Here is a 20,303-nt window from a genome sequence, read left to right as displayed (position 1 = left end):
CGCCTCTACTTAAAATCTGTTCGTGACATCCAATTCCATTTACCATAAAATCCAAAATTATTCATGTGATCTCAAACTCTGTGGGATTGCCCCCTCCTCTTCTCCAGTCCCTCTGCCATAAAGATGTTCTCTTAGTTTCTAGAACATATCAGGCTCTTTCCTGACTCAGGGACTTCACAAATGTTCTTTCGCTTAGAATTCTCTTCTCCTCTCAGGACTCAAATTACTGCTCATCATTCCCTTGGGGAAGCCTTCTCTCATCCCCCAGATTAGACAAAATGCTCCCATGGCACTCTGTACTTTTTCTTCTTTGTTCCTCCAAGTTCTTTACTAAGGTATTTCGTAATTATCTGTGTAATGTCTGTGTTATCCCCTGGACTATAAGCTCCTAGAAAGGCAGGGACCATGGTGGTTTATCCATTGCTACATCCCTGGAGCCTCGCACAGCCCTGGAACGCAGAGGTGCGCAACAGTAAGTATTCACGGGCAGACCATGGTCTGCCACACCGAGGGACTGGGAGGGCTGACTTGGTCTTGCAAAACTCAATGGAGCCCCCAAATGTGTCCAGCCACCCTGTGTCAGACTGGGTGTGAAGCCCTTCTTATCCCTCCCAGTCCACCCCTTCCCCCAACCTGGGTATAAGTCCAAATACAGATCGGGCTGGCTGCGAGAAATTATACAAACGACAACAGAAGAGATCAGGAGGTGAACTTACTTTTGGTGTCCAGACCGCCGCGGTAGCCTGTCCAGCCCTTTAGGGTGATTTTGTCACCCAGAAGATTTAAAAATTTTTGAAAAGCATCACTTCCAATTTCTGTAGGAAGAGGTAAATGTGAAGAAAATACAGAATCCACACGTCTTCTTTTTCTAACTACGCACTGAAATCCCTTGAACATGAACGAGGCTCTACAGATGTGTGCAGCAGACGAACACAACAGACAGGTCACACTTCCTTCCCGGAGACCACGCAGGAGATTCCACAATTCCCAGGATTCCAAGGAAAGGACAACCACGAATCAGACTGACCCACCTTCCTGCTGCCACACCGAGATCATGAGGGTTTAGTATTGCAGAATGAAAACACTGTTACTGCTTCTACTAATAATGAATAGGTATCTAATATGAAAGGTGCTGAAGAACAGGAAAATGGCACCATTTTATCATTCTCCCAACCATAAAAATCAGAGAAAGACCTTCCTCTGCTACTGGGACTGTGATATAGAACCAAATTCTTCATATCCCATATCATTTTCTGGTTAGACTCCCTCTCGGGCGCCAGTGCCTGGTGCAAGTTTGGTGACCAGTAAATATTTGTCAACTGAATGAAACTGGGCAACACCTGCCCTACAAAGTTTACTTGGAAATTTACCCTAAAATTTCACAAAACAACTGGCTTTTTCTCTGTATTAAGGACTCCAACTCAACAGGTAAGTTCAATTTGGACTGTCAAAACCACAACAAGGCAGAACAGGGTCTCAGCACAAATTAGGGGACACTTACCATTGCTGAGCATCTCATCATCCGTGAGCTGCCCGTCTTTGGCAAAGAGAACCCCAAACTTGAAATTCACAGAGCCCTTACGAGAATACAACAAAAGGTGTTGAATGTAAACTTTATCATCAGAACATATAGTTACGAGATGTGCTATTCATTACTTAGGAAAACTTCAGGGACCAGGATGGATACTCGAGGCATTACTTATTCTCCTCCATCTCAACTCTGACCAAATTAACCAATATTAAATTAATATTCCTTTATTTCTATAGGTTTTGATAGCTTACGGTTGAAACTCTCTGTTTTTATGTGAGTTAATTCATTTGTAACTTCATTACTAATGGCTTCTGTAGGACGCCAGGTCTATTCTCTGGCAAACCACTGCTCAAAGAGCCAGCAGGAGCTCACGGGCCTGGTGCCATGTTCTGATCAGCTAACACAGGGGAGAGCTCAGTGTAATTCAAAACTGAACACAACAATCTTAGGCTGATATCCTATGGGCTCTTAGGAATAGAAACAGAAAATGTAGGCAATTTGTTCTAAAAGCTCATTTCCCCCAATTCTTAAAGATATTGAATCTCAAGAAGTCACAAAACAGATGTGTGAGGGAGGGGGAAGGAAATCAAGAAGTAGCTAGTACAAATGTTCAGTCTACTACCCTCGACTTTAAAGCCTGGATTAAAATCTGATCTTGTGGGAATAATAAATACCAAATGCAAGATGATAGGTTCTATAGGAAGAGAGAGGAAAGAGATCAGATAGTTCAACGGTACTTTCAATATTTTTTTCCTTAAGCTGGATAACCGGTTTATAGGTCTTCATAATATTATTCTCTTTTTTGTGTGTGTATCTGAAGTATTTCATAATAAAATAAAATCTGAGGTTGAAGAGAATCAACTTTTGCAAGGCTATTTGATGCAGCACTAGATGGGGGAATTCCTGGTGGTCAATTAAGGGGGAGGCTAGAAACAAAGGTGTTTAAAGCGTTGTCCATTGCGTCATAGGTTGGGGGGGGAGGTCAAGGCAGAATGCTGGGATTCAGGACAGCTGGATCTGGGAGAATTAAGACACTGAAAATCCAGGGGTCCAAGGCTGTGCTTCTCAGCATTTTTCTGTCCCCAACACACCTGAAAGACAGATGCACACCCATCAGCGAGAGTGGTTTTCTACTAGAGCGTGGAAGAGGGAGGACAGGCCCAAGCTGAGCCCTCATCTGGAACCCCTCCACAGCAGCCTCTATGGCAGGCTCTTTCCCATCATGCAGGCCTCAGCTCAGAGGCCGGTTTCCAGAGAGGCCTTCCCTGACTGCCCGTAGAAAGCCATCCTCCTCCACTGTTACTCTCCGCCCTAACACTTTGCTTTCTAAGCACTACCCATACTCTGTAATTCTTTTTTTTTTTTTTTAAGATTTTATTTATTGTTTTGAGAGTGTGTGGGGGGGGGAGGGAGGGGACAGTGGGGAGGGAGAGGGACGAGCAGATTCCCGCTGAGCATGGAGCAGGACACTGGGCTGGATCCCAGGACCCTGAGATCATGACCAGAGCCAAAACCAAGAGTCAGATGCTTAACCGACTATGCTACCCAGGCACCCCCATACTCTGTAGTTCTTTTATTCAGTGTGTATATGCGTCTGTCTCTAGCACTAGAACATATACATCCTGTGAAGGAGGGATCAGACACCTCTTAACTTCCCACTAAATCTCCAGTGCCCACCACACAGTGCTGGGTATACTGGAGAGGATTCATAAATATTCACGGAATAATTGTGTGCATAATAACTGACAAAAGAAACAAAACTGGTCAGATACAACTTACTTTTCACAAGCTGCCTCCAAATGATTACCTCTTCCTCACAGACTTGTTTTTGGTAATTTCTTAGAATTTTGCCAGGGATCTCTATCCACTTGATGATTCTAAACTTGCCAACTTTTCTTTCTGTGTTTTGGAAATGATGACAGCAATCACATGTCTCCAAGACTATGGCATATCCTGCATTCTCCAAGGTCCCTTAAAAAGCACCCACAGTAGTGTGGAGTCTGACGGATGATCCTCTCAGGATAATAGCGCAGAGCCTAAGGCAGTGGTTCTCAAACTTGACCGGGCATCAGAATTACTTGGCAGGCTTCTTAAAATAGATTGCTAGGCTTCAATTCCAGAGTTTCCATTCAGCAGTTCTCGGGTAGGGCCCAAGAATTTGTATTTCTTTTTCTTTGTTTTTTTTTAAGTAGGCTCAACAACCAGCATGGAGCCCAACAAAGGGGTTGAACTCACGACCCTGAGATTAAGACCTGAGCTGAGATTAAGAGTTGGACGCTCAACCAACTGAGCCACCCAGGTGCCCCAAGAATTTCTATTTCTGACAAGTTCCCAGGTGATGCTGATGCTGCTAGTCCAGGGACCCCACTTGGAGAACCACTGGACTAGAGGAACAGACCAGCAGACTGCCAGGAGGCACAGCATCAGGTCCAGCTGAGCTGACTGCTAGCAAGCCAAGGGCAGAAAGACTCGGTCAATGACCAGGGTCATGAGCCAGGATCCAGCAGCCTGTTAGAACCAGAAGGGGCCCCACGGCCCACTGAGTCCACGTTTTCATCTTACAGACAGGACACATGAAGACCAGGGAAGGCTAACCTGCCCACGGCTGGCACTAGGCGGAGGGCAGAATGGGAGCTGGAAGTCGGGTCTCTGGGCTTCTGACCCAGTGCTTTTCCCAACCCCACAGTGTGGTCTTCTCAGTGCGGTACTGGGTTGAGGGAAGTGGAGAGCTACATGCAGAAATGGGGCCCACGGCCACCTGATCACAGGGCAAAGCTTTCAAGAGTTTCTATGGCTCTGTCATTGGCACCTTGCTGTCAGTACCCTGGCTGAGGACCCCCCCGCTCCACCCCTGCTTCAGGTGGAGACTCCAGAAAGCCCAGTGTTGCAAGGCCTAACAAAGTACCTGAAATCACCTACAGGGTCTCTAGCTAATTTTGTTTCTAGGGCTTCCCAAATGATGTCACTGATTAACTCAGAGTTTTTGCCTATCTCCAGAAATCAAGGTATTACTGAATGTAGTGGATTGTATTGTTGACAGAGACAGTTTTTGGGAGGGAATAGTTTGATTTGGGGCTACCCGACCACCACGGATCATATTTTAACAAACCATTTAACCTAACAACATTAGTGCTTCATGAGGCTGCCTGCTCCTTCCAGCACTAGGTCTTGGGGGTTGGGCGGGGGGAGCTTGCAAGGTCCTAAGACCAGATCTGGGCGCCCGGAGGGAGGTGACCGGTAGGGGGAATCCATGCAAACTGGTTTTCTCAGGACTTACATCCTGCCCAGACACTCATCATAGAGATAAGGTCATTTTGTAATTCCTGCTTATATGGGACTTTTGATTTTTAAGTCCTAAATGGTCTGAGACAAAAGTCAACATGATTATAAACCAAAGTGCAGTCATATCCTTGGGAATTAATAGGAAGCTAAGAATTACATTTCTTTTGAAGAAAGTGAAGTATGTGGGGACACTAAGTTCCAGTAATTCCAGAAAGACCAAGAAATGATGGCCTGATTTGAAACTGAACACCCTGGGTTCCTCATTACTCTTGTTTAGGCAGTGCCTCGATATTTTTCTGATTTACATGTTCCTACGCTTCTCTCACTGTCGCCATGCACGTTGCGGCCTGGGGCGCATGCTCTCTCCTGCGGGGCATCTCTATGCTGTGGACACACAACACTTGGGTTTCAGGACACTGACCACACTTTACCAAATCGTCAACCCTTCAGGGACATCACTAGTGTTGTTTATTAATTTTTTTCCCTGCTCATCTTTGCAGCTGATAGTTTATCACTATAATTGGGTGGAATTAGGATCAATGCTCTGAGCTGAGAAGCTGGCAGAAGTGCCTTGGCCACATCCTCAGGGAAGCACTGAGAGATGACCACCGCTCACACCTCAAATGCATTGTAATGAGTGCTCTTTTTTTTTTTTTAAGATTTTATTTATTTATTTAATTTTAGAGAGAGAAAACGAGTGGAGTGGGGTAGGGGAGGAGCAGAGGGAGAGAGAATCTTAAGCAGGCTCCACACCCAGCATGGAGCCCGATGCGGGGCTCGATCCCAGGACTCTGAGATCATGACCTGAGCTGAAACCAAGAGCTGGACGCTTAACCAACTGAGCCACCCAGGCGCCGCAGTGTGTTTCCGAATTTTTCAAATGTCTGCCAGAAATGTGTCTTACTTTCATTTCTTGCCTTCTACAAACCATACATGGAGTTCATGAATTCTGGCGCCACAAGCGTGATTCATCCATGGATAAGATATAGAGAAAAACAGGGACGTCTGGTTTGCCGGAGCTCTGCAGCAGCCCACCCTACACCCCCAGTGCCTTCCACAGAGTAACACCTGCCAACAATCTGGGGCGCATTATTTCAGCTCCTTTGCACGTACATTGACGTGTTCGGGAATCAGCTGAGATGTCACTGCCTCAGACAAACCTACTCTGTTCGATGTCAAAAACCTACTCCTTCCCCTGTAACGCCTACCTTGTTTTATTTTCCTCACAGCTCTTGGCGCTATCCACGTTATCATGTTTAGGTTTGCTCATTTGTGTAGTTTGTCTTACCCCACCAGACTGTAAGCTCCACGAAGGGACCTCGTCTTGCTCATCAATGTGTTCCCAATGCCGCAAACAGCACATGGTACACACACGGAAGGAGCTCAGGAAATATTTGTTGAATCAATGAATGAATGAGCAAATGATTGAATATACATATGTGTTTGTTTATAAAAACAACTGAGACTATACTGTAGGTATTGCCCTGTGAATTGCTGCCCCCGCCCTGTAACTAGTGCGTCGTGGAAAACTTCCCATGCCAGTAAATAAAGGTCCACCCCCTTCATTTCAAAGGTGTCATTAGTTGTCACAATTCATTCAATCAATACATCATCCACTTATTCAGCCACCAAATACTTACTTGGTGCCCTCTCTCTCCACTGCTCTAGGATCTAGGGATACAGCCGGGAACAAATTGAATAAGCTCCCCCTGCTCTTATGCTGTTTATATTCTCGGGAGGGCAACAGATACAGAGCGAGTCAATGAAAACACAAGTGTCAAGAAGAAACACAAAACGGTGCGCAGGGCAGAGGGTGAGAGGCAGGGTGTGCTATTTTAGATAGAATGGTCAAGGACAGCCTCTCCAAGCAGAGACCCTGATATCAAGGAAAGGGTGCTCGACCCTGAGGACGTCCGGCGAGGAGCATCCTAAGGGGGTGGGAACAGCAGGGTCTTCCTGAGCAGGTGGAGGAATTAGGAAGTCAACATGGTTAGTGTGGGGGAGAGGACCCGAGAGGCAGCACGGCTGCGTCATGCAGGCCCTGGGGGTCCTGGTCAGGATTCGGGGCTCGACTTGGAGTGGGATGGGAAGCCATGACAGCTTGCAACATAGGGGTGACCTGACTTGACATTTAAAAGGACCATTGGGCTGCTACATGAGAAACAGAATAGAGTGGGAGCGGAAAGTTGGAAAATGCATAGTGCAGGTGAGAGATGATGGGGTGGTGTCAAGGGATGAGAGCAGTCGTGGTGGAAACCTCGAGAAATTTGAATTAGGGGTATATTTTGAAGAAAGCATCACAGGATGTACTGAAGGATTAGGTGTGAGAGAAAGAGAGGTGTTAAGGATTTTTCCAAGTTTGGCTGGAGCAACTGGATGAACGATATGACGATTTACCAAAAGGCATGATATGCAAAAACTATAATTTACTCAATTGCCTGTGATAGCATTTTTATTATTTCCCTACGTTAGTTATGTCCTTAGAAAACCCAATACATTTTTTAAAAGTGGGGCAACAAGGGATGGAGATGTGTAAATAAATATGGCATCAGTAAATCGAATGTGCTAATAAAGCACAAACGCCCTCTCTTTGACTTACTGAAAATGAAAACCTCATTACTCACCCTGATTATGAGGCTAAAATCTGAATATTTCCAAGCAGATTTAAGTAGCTTGTTTTTATATCTTTATAGCTAGCTGCATAGGAGGTCCTGAAATCTACCTTGAAAAAATATGTTGGTAAAGTCTTTCAGTGACAGTACGCTCAGTGAGCAAGTCCACGCAGAGATTTGACTGAAAGAAAAGGTCATGGTCGGGGTGAAGGGAGAAGCACATTTACAAACACAGAGGCAGAACATAGCAGGAACATAAAATTTCTCATAAAATTTCTTACCTCTTGTTCTTCAAGAACCAGCAAGTCCTGTCAAACCAAATTTTGAAAGTTATGTCCATGCTGATTTTATTTTGACTTTCTGTGACAAGCTTCCATGTACACCACTCCCCACCCCCATCCCCCAGAAGCACTTAAAATATTCCAGTTTCGTTGTACAGATTTTTGTAAACTACCTGGTCCTCTAGGAAAGTCACATTATGGCACAACTATCTGGAAACAAGGATGATGCATAGCAGCCAGAAGAAATACATAGACACCCAGGTTTCTCTATCTATTTAAAGCTAGCTTCTCACACATTGCTTCTGGGAAGATTTTGGCCAAGAAAAATGTAACTATGGTATAGCAGCCAGAAACAGAATAACATTTTTAAATAGCACCAGCCACCTTCCCGCTTGGTGGAAAGATGCCTTCTTTACCATGCGGTTTATTTTCTGTTTACTTTTTGGATCCAAGACCTTTTCCTTCCTCCTCTCCCCAACCCCTGCGGCTCAGGGCGCCCTCAGGTCCACCTACAGCAGTGAAACCACCACTACGAGGGGCACACACACGTGCCTGCTCACACACCCGGGATGGCGGGAGAGCGCGTGGGCAGCCCCTCGTGAAGGGAAAGAGAGTCAAAACACAGATGTCGGGAAAGTGGAAGGTGTCTTTTGTTTGGTGAAAAACAGGCAGAGTTATGATATAAAGAGGCAGAAGGTTGCCATTTCCTGTTTCCTTGTCCTCTTTGATGCCCTGGAGGAGGGAAAGCAGACAGGGAAGCCTGGGCAGATGCGAAGTCCGCTGAGGGCCCACACTCAGCGGCAGGATGCAGAAAGAAGCATCCCAGGGGCTCTGTGGGGCTTAGGTCCTGCGCCTGGGGGTCTCATCCAGGCTCCAAGAAGGGGAGGATTAAGAATATGACAACTTGTACAGATGAGGTAATAAAGACACACTGGTAGTGGCATATTTATAATTCCAAGTCGTTTTACAATTCACTATCACGAGTTAGTTTAAGCATCTCATGGCTTCAAACTGCTTAAAGTTTAACCGAACGCACCCATTTTGGCCTCAGTTCCTTTTGGGGTTGAGTCAGGGTACAAATACTATTTTAAACATTACATGAAAACAGAAGATATGGGAATTCACAACACTTCGTATTTAGCGCTAAGCTGAGAACCGATAACTTTATTTTAAAAGTTAACTATTTTAAAGGCTTACAAGCAAAGGCTGCTCATGCTCCCATCTATCCACCTCATACCCTCGGAGTTACTTCCCTGAAAAGCAGACTTAAGCACAACGCTCCTCCACTTAAATACTCCACAGGCTCCCTGCTGCCTGGATGGAATTCCAACCTGCCTCTCTGGCCTCTTCCCTATCACCTGGCCCGGGCGTCCCCACCTCCCGGAAGCTCAACTCTGACACATGGCTGGCACTAGGTGATGACTGCGTGTAAGTTTCGAGGGGTGAATTTCAAAGCTATATCGCCTGCAACAAGACAAAAGTTTGGCTGACATTTTTCTGATGGCCTTTGACCTAGATTATGACTCTAAACTTTTTCCTCCCAAGGCAGATTATTTTCCCTTAGCAGTAAGTCTTGAGAAAACAGGATGGATTCTGGATACCTTCTATTCTCTACGGTACACTGCACAGTGTTCTATGTGAGTTAGAGCTCAATAAACACATTTTGTGCTTTACTATTTAAAAAAAAAAATCTAATATTCCACATCACTCAGTAAAAAGACTGGCTTTTAAGCAAATAAAGTCCTTCTGAACACACACCCTTTCAGTTCATGGATCAAGGACCATAGAGTTCAGGGATTCTCAGTTGTGGCTGTGCTTCAGAATCACTCATGAGACTCCTGAAAAATGCAGATTCCCACCCCCACCTGACAAATCAGAATCTCAGCTGTAAGGTTCTTTATGATGATTGTTTTCAAAGGCCCGCAGGTGGTTCTGATTAGGCTTGGATCCGAGGCTAAGAATCACCGATGCTCTGTCTGTCCTCATCTAACACTGTGATCCAATATATACCATTAGGAGACATAAAATTCTTTTACCTTTTGGATCTCGGGATGAAAAATTTCTCTGGGGCCTTTCTCAAATTTGTCCAGGTTCATGGCACTGAAATAGAAAGGACAGAATGAGCCACAGCGTGGTGGAAACTTAACTTAGAACAAGTCTCTGTGCTTCAGAGAAACTAAATAATATCTCCTAGAAAAATCACAGCTGGATTCCCTGTAGGGCCGGGCACACAGGAGATCAATGATCACGCAGGGTGCTCAATGAATGAATACATGAGAGTAACCAAACACTGCATGGTACTTTACTTATATAACTGGCCCTTGATGACACTCATCTAATAAGGGAGGAAGAGATGATCAGGAGCATGTTTCAGGCAGCCCGACTAACCTCCAAGATTCTTTTATTTATCGAAAAAGTGGTTCATTGACATTTATGTAGCAGTTAATGATAAAATGAAATGTAAGTAAGACTACCTGGTGTTTCTTTCTTCCTTTGGCAATTTCTTCGCCACTTAGGGCAAAAGGCCCTCCCCTTCACAGGATGGTTCTTTCACGTTAGAATGTCAACCTCCTTGAGCCTAAGTTCCTCCAGAGGTAAAACATGCAGTTGAAATGCACGATCCCTTAGGCCCCTTTCATCTAGGAGTCCCATATTTGTAAGGTAAACATAATAATAGCTAATATTTATAGAGTATTTATAACGTCGGGCAGCCTGCTAAATGCTTTCCATGGATGACCTCATTTAGTCTCTGTGCAGCAAGCGCTATTTTATCCCCATTAAATTACTTAAAAAATTTTAAAGGTGAGGAACCTGAACTAGGATAACAAAGCTGGTAAGTAGTAGAGCCAAGATTTGAACCCAGACTTACCTGCCTCCATAGTATTCATTTTTTCATTTCCTTTTAAGTTTTCAAGTTCAAGATTATAACAAAGATAACATTTTTTTCTTCTATCAGCAGCAACTGTAGAAGTTTTGATCTTCCATGTCTTTAAAAAAATGTTTCTGGCTGAAACGTGCTCTGGCTACATGGGTGGGGGCAGAAGCGGAGGTCCTACTCATATAACTAAATGGAAATCATAACAAAATGAAATGTCTTCAAATATAAAGAAGAAAGGAGCTGGAGTAACTTCTTTTTAGGAAAAAAAAAGTCACAGAAATCTTAAGCCAGTATAATTCTAAGTATTCCTCTCAAAGCCAGTTAAGATTTATACCTCCTTAGAAGCAGCAAGATATTTCTGTGCTCAATAAAGATGTTAACCTCTTCACTGATGCTTTCATAGCTCAGGTTTCGGACTGCTCGGAAGAAAAATCAGAAGGCCGAGAGCAGAAAGGAGAAGGTCTGCAATTTGGAGACCAAATCAAGCTTGAAGAGGAGATCTAAAAATTTTTGCTTCTGAATCTCAGTGCCCCTTTCATCAGCCAGATGCAGTCCCTGACCCATGGAGTCGAGATTGTCACTCTAACAGACGTTCTGCAAGTGTGCGTTGCAGCGGGGACACTGAAAACACCATCTCTTCCCAACACCTAGCTGCAGACGAAAAAGCACCAGGGCTCTGGGATAAGTGTTCATACTCACACAATGTGGGCCTTGGTGGCTAACAGCCCAAGCACAGGGATGAGAGGGACCTGGGTTCAAATCCCAGCTCTGTAGTTTCCCAGCTGTGAGATCTTTGTCAAATCCCTTCTCTTCTCTGAGGCTCTGATTCCTCCTTGGTGGAGTATAGGTAATAATGGATCTCCTTTGTGGAGCTGGTTTAAAAATTTACTAAGAGAATGACCACAGAGCCTTCAGCACAGTGCCCGACAAACAGAAGCTACTGTCACTATGATGTAGCCTCTTGGCTGGACTGGATGAAGCAACAGGTACCGCATGAGTGGTGGCATTCCCTAGGGGGATCTGCCACCAGCATGGGAGAGCCAGGAGGGGGACGGAAAGGTGGGGGGCAGGAGCGGCAGCTGAGCGCGGAGCAGCTAGACCGTCTACTCATTTAACTCTCTCTTTGCAAAGAATAAGCACATTCTTCTCTAAGAAGCATTTGCTGACATACGAGTTTCTATTTCAAAGCAGGAAAATGAGAAGAAAAATATTTCTTGATTTTCTTTATGAGACCGAAGTATTAGCATGCATGCCAGAAAAAAGGAGCAGGCTATGTAGGCAGTTCGGAGATGCGTAAGAGCGGAGCTTAATTCCCACCACAAGCTAGCTGTGTGATCTTTCTCTCTTGGAGCTTCCACCTCTGCCTCTCCACAGTGGGGTAATAGCAGTGCCCGTCCCACTGAGGTGCTGTGAAGACGGCAGGGGATACTGCACGTCAGAGGCTTAGCAAAATGTCTGGGACGTGGTCAAGGCTCCAGAAAGTAGAAAAATAACATCAGAACAATCACAGAAGAAAAATACTTATAAAGGCTCCTGGTGTTGGGTTCTTCTTCTTGAGTACTCACCTTAAGATGGACTTCACAGAGAGAGTTTTTGTGGGACTGTACGGAAGGCATATTTTCTGGGTACCCTGGAAAGTCAAAACACCGGATCAGTGAGAAGTTTGGCAATTTCCATCTCTCAATAAGCCTTACCTGGCCGTTTAAAAGAATATATGAACCTGGGCGCCTGGGTGGCTCAGTTGGTTAAGCGACTGCCTTCGGCTCAGGTCATGATCCTGGAGTCCCAGGATCGAGTCCCGCATCGGGCTCCCTGCTCAGCAGGGGGTCTGCTTCTCCCTCTGCCCTCTGCCCTCTTGTGCTGTCTCTCATTCTCTCTCTCTCAAATAAATAAATAAAATCTTTAAAAAAAAAAAAGAATATATGAACCTATATATGAAGAAACACATTCTGTCATGGGAAAAATCTTCCTCAGGCTTGACAGCATCTTTCACCATTCCCCAACCCCAACACTATGGATTTAAGCATTACTCTTCAATGTATGGACTGGTGGGTCCTTGGTGTTGTAGGTGCGGTGAGTGGATGAGCCATCTGACTGAGATGAGAAAGGGTATGGTCTTTGAGCCAAGAGTCAGATCAGCCTCAAAAATAATGAGAAGAAAGCAGTCTTTGCATGTTCAGTGGGACTTACATGTGAGATCTCCAAGTTGAAGGCTTTCTGAACTAGAAATCATTTAAATCTTTTGAGAGGTTTTCATAACACGTACTTTTATATTTTTCTGTGTTTACTATTTTTTTTTTTTTTTTAAGTAGGCTCCGTAACTAACCAGGGGCTTGAACTCACAACCCTTTGATCAAGGGTCACATGCTCTACCGACAGAGCCAGCCAGGCGCCCCTCTGTGTTTACTATTTAAACTCTGTTTCTTTCTCTCTAAATGAGTACCCACTGTGACTAACTCATGGAAAGTACTCAATGGATATTTGTTGTGTGAAAGGGAATGAATGAAGAGTTGCCCGAATGGTTCAGGCCCACGTCCAAACCACCCAGCAGAGATGAGTGCTACTCTCTTTATAATCTCCAGAAATAGATATAATGCAGATTTATAATCCACAATGGATTTATACTGCACGTTTAGCAAAAGGGATTACAATGTAGTACACATTTAAAACTTTCCAACCTTGACTAATAATAAAATTGGCAGCACGAACTGCTAGAAAAGGCACAGGGCATTTCTTGTAGGAAATGGGCAAAGAAGGATATAGGGTTTTCCTTGTGTTTTCAAGATAACACCTGCCAACCCATCTGTCCAAGCCCTGAACACTGGTGTCAAAGCAGCAGAGTTCTTCGACCTCGACAAGCCCATGATCTCTTTTGGTAAACTAAACATTCACACCATGCCCCTGGAGAACCAGTAACCTCACCCGCACTCCAGGATGGGGAGTGCGTCTTTCCAGCTAACCCTCAGAAGTTGCACTAGGGCGCCTGGGTGGCTCAGTCAGGCGAGCGACTGCCTTCGGCTCAGGTCATGATCCTGGAGTCCCAGGATCGAGTCCCGCATTGGGCCCCCTGCTCAGCAGGGGGTCTGCTTCTCCCTCTGACCCTCCCCCCTCTCATGCTCTCTCTCTATCATTCTCTCTCTCAATAAATAAAAATCTTTAAAAAAAAAAAAAGTTGCACTAGACAGAGCCCTTCTTATGGGTTCTCTTTAGCCAATGTAGTTTACATTAAAGAGATTTTAAGAAGATTTCCAATATAGGGGAATATTATGATGAGAATAGGCATTTTCAAATTCCACATAACTCACCCATTGAAACCTGAGTTATTTCGGTGGCCTTGTTTTTTTTGCTGGCCCCGGCCTGCTTTACACTGTGGTCACCTGTATGGGATGCCAACCCTTCTAGAAGAGGGTCTTGAATCTGACCTTCTTGCTCAACCCCTACCTTGGCTACCTTTTCTTCTCACCGAGCACAACAAATGCAGTTTTAGAGAAGCCAAGGGCGGCCTGAGGGGGGAATATATGGAATAGGAGAGGATCCAGCCCCTGCCTGGCTGATGGTAACATCTTCATAAGCTGCCTACACGGATGCGAAACCCCAGGCTCAGGGGATTGTGGATTTGTAATCTTCTTCACCGCATGCTGGCAAAGCTCTTCCTCCCCATCTTCTCCCTTTTGTAGCTTTGCAGAGTTGCCCTCTAACAAAAAACACCTTTCGGTTCTGTTTTCTAGTGGGATCAACAGAGGCATGGTCAGAGCCAAGTACACATACGTATCCGGAAACACCAAGTGATCACTGCAAGGACGTGCAAGTGCGCCTCGGACGTTACCCCCTTACGTGGCAGCTGTGTGTGTGCGCGCACGCGCGTGTGTGTGCGCGAGCGTGTGTGTGTGTGTGTGTGAGCGTGGACCAGTGTCTTTAAGGCCCTTGCAGTGATTATCCCTGAGTAGCTGGACTTTGAGCCTCTTCTTTTTTCTTTTTTAAAAGGATTTTACTTACTTACTTGACAGAGAGAGACAGTGAGAGAGGGAACACAAGCAGGGGGAGTGGGAGAGGGAGAAGCAGGCTTCCCACGGAGCAGGGAGCCCGATGTGGGACTCGATCCCAGGACCCTGGGATCACGACCTGAGCTGAAGGCAGATGCTTAACCGACGGAGCCACACAGGCGCCCCGAGCCTCTTCTTTTTACTAAGGGCATTGTCTGGATGGAATTTGTACAGTAAGTATGAGGGGGTTTTTTTTGTGTTTTTTTTTAAGTCTTGTCTTTGTGTTTAGAAGAAACACAGCACAGATAGACAAGACTGTTTAGGTCAGGGCTCACACATGTAGCTGTGTGTCTGTTTTAGAATGGAATGGGAGCTCATGGCAGAGGCATACGCTTCTTTGGATTTCCCGCAGCCTCGAGCACTAGTTCTGGGCCCAAAGGGGCTTCACGACGGACCCCTCCTGCCAAGCTCTGCTTTGATTTCTTCAGTCCCTCCCAGCCCTTCAGCACTTGTAGCTGGTGGCCAACGCCCACCCTGCCCCGGGACACACAGCAGGCTCCGGAGCGGTGGCTCTGGGGAAGGCACCGCACTTCTCAACAGAGTGGGGCTGACTCATCAGGCCAGCCCCACTGCCTTTACGGGGTCCTGCGGGCCAAATGACTCTTCCTTGACTTCTCCTGGTGCCAGGAGTCCCCGAGCTCCTCATTTGTCTTGTCTTCCTTGTTCCTTCTTTCTGGAATGCTCCCTGCCTGCCCCCTTCCCCTACTCTGTTTTTAGTTTGTTTGTTTTTAAGATTTTATTTATTTATTTGAGAGAGAGAGAGAAAGCACAAGCAAGAGGAGGGACGGAGGGAGAGGGAGAATCAGACTCCCCACTGGGCCGGGAGCCTGACACGGGGCTCAATCCCAGGACCCTGGGATCATGACCTGAGCTGAAGGCAGACACTTTACTGCCTGAGCCACCCAGGTGCCCGTCCCTTACTCTTAATGTGGTTAGTTCCTTTTCCTCCTGCAGGTCTCTTTAAATGTCACCTCCTTGAAAAACTTTTCCTGGGCTCTCTGATTTGAAGTTGGTCTCCCATATCATTCTGCCTTTGATTCCTTCAAAGTGTTTATCTCAATTTATAATGTAACAGAGACAACATCTTTAGAAATTAAAATAAGCAAAATTCCCTCCTGCATCTGCCCCACCCTCCCTCCTCTAGTACCTGGCAACCTTCCCAGGTGAGGAGGTGGGGCGGCTGTTACTGCCCGAAGAAAGAAGACAGGACGGGGAGAAAATTCATTCTAGAAAGGTGGCAGAAGTACAGAACTGCCCTTTCTTGTTTTGGTGGAAGAAGAAAGAAGAAAGGTAGGAAAGCTAAGGCATTAGATGCTGGGGCCCTTGTTTCTGCCGTTCAGAGGGCAGGCCTCAAAGAGGGTGAGGGACACTGCAAACATATTAAAATAAGACATGGAGACATCTAAGAACATTTGGATTAGGGGCTCACTTCCCAGGCACGGCCTTCTGTAGGAATCTTGAAGTCCAGGTAGAACCTGTTTGAACCTGACGAGGGGCAATAACTAAGCAGCTTCAAGCGCGGATGGTCAGCAAGATTAGAAACATAAGCCTAAAGCAATGCTTCTGCCCCTCCCCACCTGCCCCGTGGCTTGCAGAGGATGTGCTGGTGAGAAGGACAGAGCTGAGAGGCTCAGTGACTAGCGAGACCTGGGATCAGGTCCCAGAGGTCACAGTGTGCAATGACTTCACCACAAGGGGCAAATGGCTGGGACCATGGATTTCAGTGACAGGTACTTTCCAGTGAATAAAATCTTAAATCTTTCCAATAAATAAAATCTTAAAAAAAAAACCAACCCAAACAGGCCAGAAAAGAGTCTTCCTGGTGCAGAAGATAAGAGGCTTTAGATAAGGGCACGATCACTTCTCACTGGGTGAATAAAGGGAAAAGACCGTCATGTCTGCACCTGAGAACAACGGGCACACAGTCCTTCACCATTATGTTCTAAAACCAGTGCATCAACTTCGCTCCAGGACAGCTCTGATGATGATATGACTGAGCCCCATTTCAGTGGCATGGGGAGAGAGGTGAGAGCCAAAACCTTTCTGTAGAAAATCATTCATGAGTAAGAGCTAACTCGGGTTTACATTAGACTTTTATCTTAAACCTGCTTAAAAAGAGAAAAATTTCTGCAACATAACATGGACATTTATATAAACAAAGGCAGCAGAGCACACAGGTTAGGCTGGACTTTGGTGTCATTCATTAATTCATTCAATAAATACTTCTTGAGCTACTTCTATGTGCCAGATACCGGGCTGGGTGAGAACAAAGCAGTTATGTCCCCTACTTTCATGGAGCTCACAGTCTAGGGAGAGAGACAGCACGAGTCAAAGAATTACATACAGAATTAATTACGTACAGCCTTGACAGCTCGGTGTGCAGTCCTGGCTTCTGCCTGGCCTGCCACCTTCTGGCATGTGGCCTCGGCCACGTCATTTAAAGCGCAATAATACCTATTGAGATAATGCATGGGGAAGACTTGGTATAGTATGTGGCATATAGTAAGTGCTCAATAAATGTTAGATTTTATTTTAGTACTCTTACTATTTTTAATCATCACAAAAAGTTCCTAACTACATTATTCTGTAATGGTTCCTAGAAATTCTTCTGGGCTTTTTGAAGTTGCTGTATGTGTATGTATGTATGCAACTGTGTTTATATACGTGTGTATGTATATAAAAATTACTGTTTTTTTGAAGTGTGTGTATATTAAAAAATACTGTTTAAGTTCCTGTATTTCCCAAAAAGATATACATAGCAATTTTTGAGATACTATGCTGCTGAGATAAAAATTAGCATACACTTTATTAGGTAATGGCTTTCTTTTTTTTTTTTTAAGATTTTATTTATTTATTTGCAAGAGAGAGAGCGTGCACAAGCGGGGGTTGGGGCAGAGAGACAAGTAGACTCCCTGCTGAGCAGGGAGCCCAACTCAGAGCTCGATCCCAGGACCCTAAGATCATGACCTGAGCTGAAGTCAGATGCCAACCAATTGAGCCACCCAGGTGCCCCTAGGTAATGGCTTTCAACAACTGCACCCATAAAGCGAGACTACCACATAACAGGACTAATGTTTTCTGAGTGTGGTTTATTTCATTGATGATTTAGATTTTCAAACATGATCTCACTTAATATAGTCCTCAGCACCCTGTGAGCCACAGCCCAGAATTTTCCCCAATTTACAAAGAAGAAAATGGAGCTCATAGCAATTTTCTCAAATTGACATGAATGAATTTGCTACTGATGTAATTTGACCCTGGTTTGCTTAACCCCAAACTCCTTGCTTTTTCCAGTGTCCGTAATGCCTATGAAAAAATTCTCTCAGAAGTGAAGGGAAAAACAAAAAAAAAAACCCAAGGGAAGAAAATAATAAGAAAAGGTAAGAGGTGAAAGATGGAGATCAACTCTAAGAATTACTATAAGAAATCAGAAAAGAGAAGGAAAAGCTGCGATAGTGAACATAAGAGAATTTTCCTGAGCTACAGGGAGGCCTGCATTCCTGAGTTGACATGATTTGCCTTCGTTCAGGTCACTGTCCTCAGAAGCCACCACGGACGGGGGTACTTGTCTTGTTAAGCCTTGAGTCATTTTCCTACTTCAGGAAATTGATGAAAGGGGCTAAGCCTCAAAGAAATTCTAGAAGCACAGCTGATTCAGTGCTTGACTGAATGACCCAGGGAAACAGAAGCACCCCATGGGCTGTACCCCTGTAATAGCATTATATTCCTCGAATACATTTTGTTTCTTTTAGTTGAAGGTAAGCCAGCTGGTCAGCTTCAGTCTTAGTAGCAGCTAAGGTTAATACTCTGTAAAATACACTTCTGTATTCCACCGGCCAGAGATGGAGGGACTGGACATGTCCAGGTAGTGGCTCGTATGGGGGAAGTTGTGGTTATACGCAGAGCTTGAAGGCTCCACCTCTGAAGAGTGTAATCCTGAATATCCAAACTCAAAGAACCTCATAGAAAAAGACTCACCTGAACCACGACAATGGTTCTGAAAATGACACTAATCAAACTCCGGATGGTGCTGATGCTGTAGGTACAAGCAAGGTACTTACTGTTTTCCTCCAAAGAATTGCTCGGTATTGAGGGACACGCTGATTATTTTGGTCAGAGAGGGTCACAGACAGGAAGAAGGGGCTCTTCTCTGCATCATTTCCAATGTAATTCTGATGGACTGGAAAAGAGACAGGTTCAGAACAGTGAAGATGTGCTGGTTCCTCTAGGCCCTGGTGGGAGTAGACACTTTTTCCTTCCCACATGAGCAGGGAACAAGAATCCCACACCCAGCTCTGGAAAGAACCTGGTCATGCTTCCACTCCCTTTGGCAGTTACTGGTTCAGAAACGAACATGTGACCAGTTCTGGCCAATGAGACAGGAGGAGAAATGGAAAGGCTTTCTGGAAAGTCTTCCTTACTCCTGAAGATGGCCTTCGCCTTCCTCTGGACATGGTGGTGTCTAGAAGTGATAGCTGGAAGTGCTGCAACCACCTTGTGACCCTGAAGAGGGCCAGCCTTGATGACACCACTGAGCCCCTGAATCCACCAACTCCAGAGCTTGCCTTACCTCTGAGTTTCTTGGCATCTACCTAATGGCATCAGTTTTCTCTAAAGTCACCACTGCTCTGGGCACTATGCTTTCAAGCATTTGGGAGGATGACAACTTTCCCACCAATTTCTTTCTTGATAAAGAAATATGCCTTGTCCAGTAAGTGAACTTAGAATAAAACAGTATCAGATTTTTAAAATTTGGGTCTGATCACTCTCATTATATAGTCCCCACATCACATCTTCTATAAACATATGCATTAGCCTGATAAGCAATTTATCTACTTCCTCTCGAATCCTGAAACAGTGATTATTCTCCCGTTCCCAGTCTCTCCTGTCATTAGACACACTCCCGTTTTCCGCCTTCCCACATGTGTTCACCCAAGCCCCTCACTTTATATGTACACTGCTATTAATGACTGAGCCCTTGCTTCGTGCCGGGCACAGGGCTTGGCTGTTTCTCCAGCATCACTGAAACTCCGTTCAAACCCACTCAGTATGTAACAGTAATACCTCCACCTTACAGATAAGGAAATTAAGTCTCAGAGAAGTAGAGAGTGACCAGTGTAAGCTTCTGTGGTTAAGAATGGCAAAACCAGGATTCAGACCCATTTTAGAGTCTCTGTGAGGGTAGGGAGAATGACTGTCTTTGCCAGGGTAATTGCCTGGCACGTGGTAGGTGACAAATACCCGTCACCAGAGCCTACAGGACAACGCTTCTCTAGTTCTGTGGTGGCCCTGGAGCTCAGGGATCCATTTTTTTTTTTTTTTTTGTCTCATTGCTTTGAACTAAGTGTTCAAAACTCACTATAGACAGGACAACTTGCCTTGTTAGGTCTGAAGTTGTTTTCCACCCTGCAAATTCTTCTTGCGTCTTAAATAGCTATTTAGATGATCAGGTCCCCTTTAACTCCCAGGGGACAAAAACAACTGACCAAAAAACCTTATGGTTTCATATATGGGTTTCATATATTTATGAAAAATCCTAGGGCTGAGACTGAATTGAATCTTTCAATTGAAAAAGCTATTAACTTGGATATTAGTGTCCCTAAACTGGTTAGTTTCACACTTTTTAGGGCATCAGAAAAAGTGACACCAACACTTAATTTTCATTTTGAATACCCT

At 45.0% G+C, this 20,303-nt stretch overlaps 1 protein-coding gene across 1 annotated transcript in view; it reads right to left on the bottom strand.

The window, feature by feature from the left end:
• GARNL3 (GTPase activating Rap/RanGAP domain like 3) overlaps window positions 1-20,303 on the bottom strand; it is a 106,375-nt gene that overhangs the window by 47,373 nt on the left and 38,699 nt on the right. Inside the window, exons 4-9 of the mRNA XM_021691750.2 lie at window positions 18,689-18,807; window positions 12,150-12,214; window positions 9,743-9,806; window positions 7,707-7,733; window positions 1,502-1,577; window positions 717-815 (exon numbers count right to left, since the gene is read on the bottom strand). Of these exons, the coding sequence (XP_021547425.1) occupies window positions 717-815; window positions 1,502-1,577; window positions 7,707-7,733; window positions 9,743-9,806; window positions 12,150-12,214; window positions 18,689-18,807 (450 nt within the window). The remainder of the gene's footprint in view (window positions 1-716; window positions 816-1,501; window positions 1,578-7,706; window positions 7,734-9,742; window positions 9,807-12,149; window positions 12,215-18,688; window positions 18,808-20,303) is intronic.

This window comes from Neomonachus schauinslandi, chromosome 13 (assembly GCF_002201575.2).
Source record: "Neomonachus schauinslandi chromosome 13, ASM220157v2, whole genome shotgun sequence".
NCBI lineage: Eukaryota > Metazoa > Chordata > Mammalia > Carnivora > Phocidae > Neomonachus > Neomonachus schauinslandi.
The sequence above is the reverse complement of the archived record's forward strand: the minus strand, read 5'-3'. Positions and strand labels throughout refer to the sequence as shown.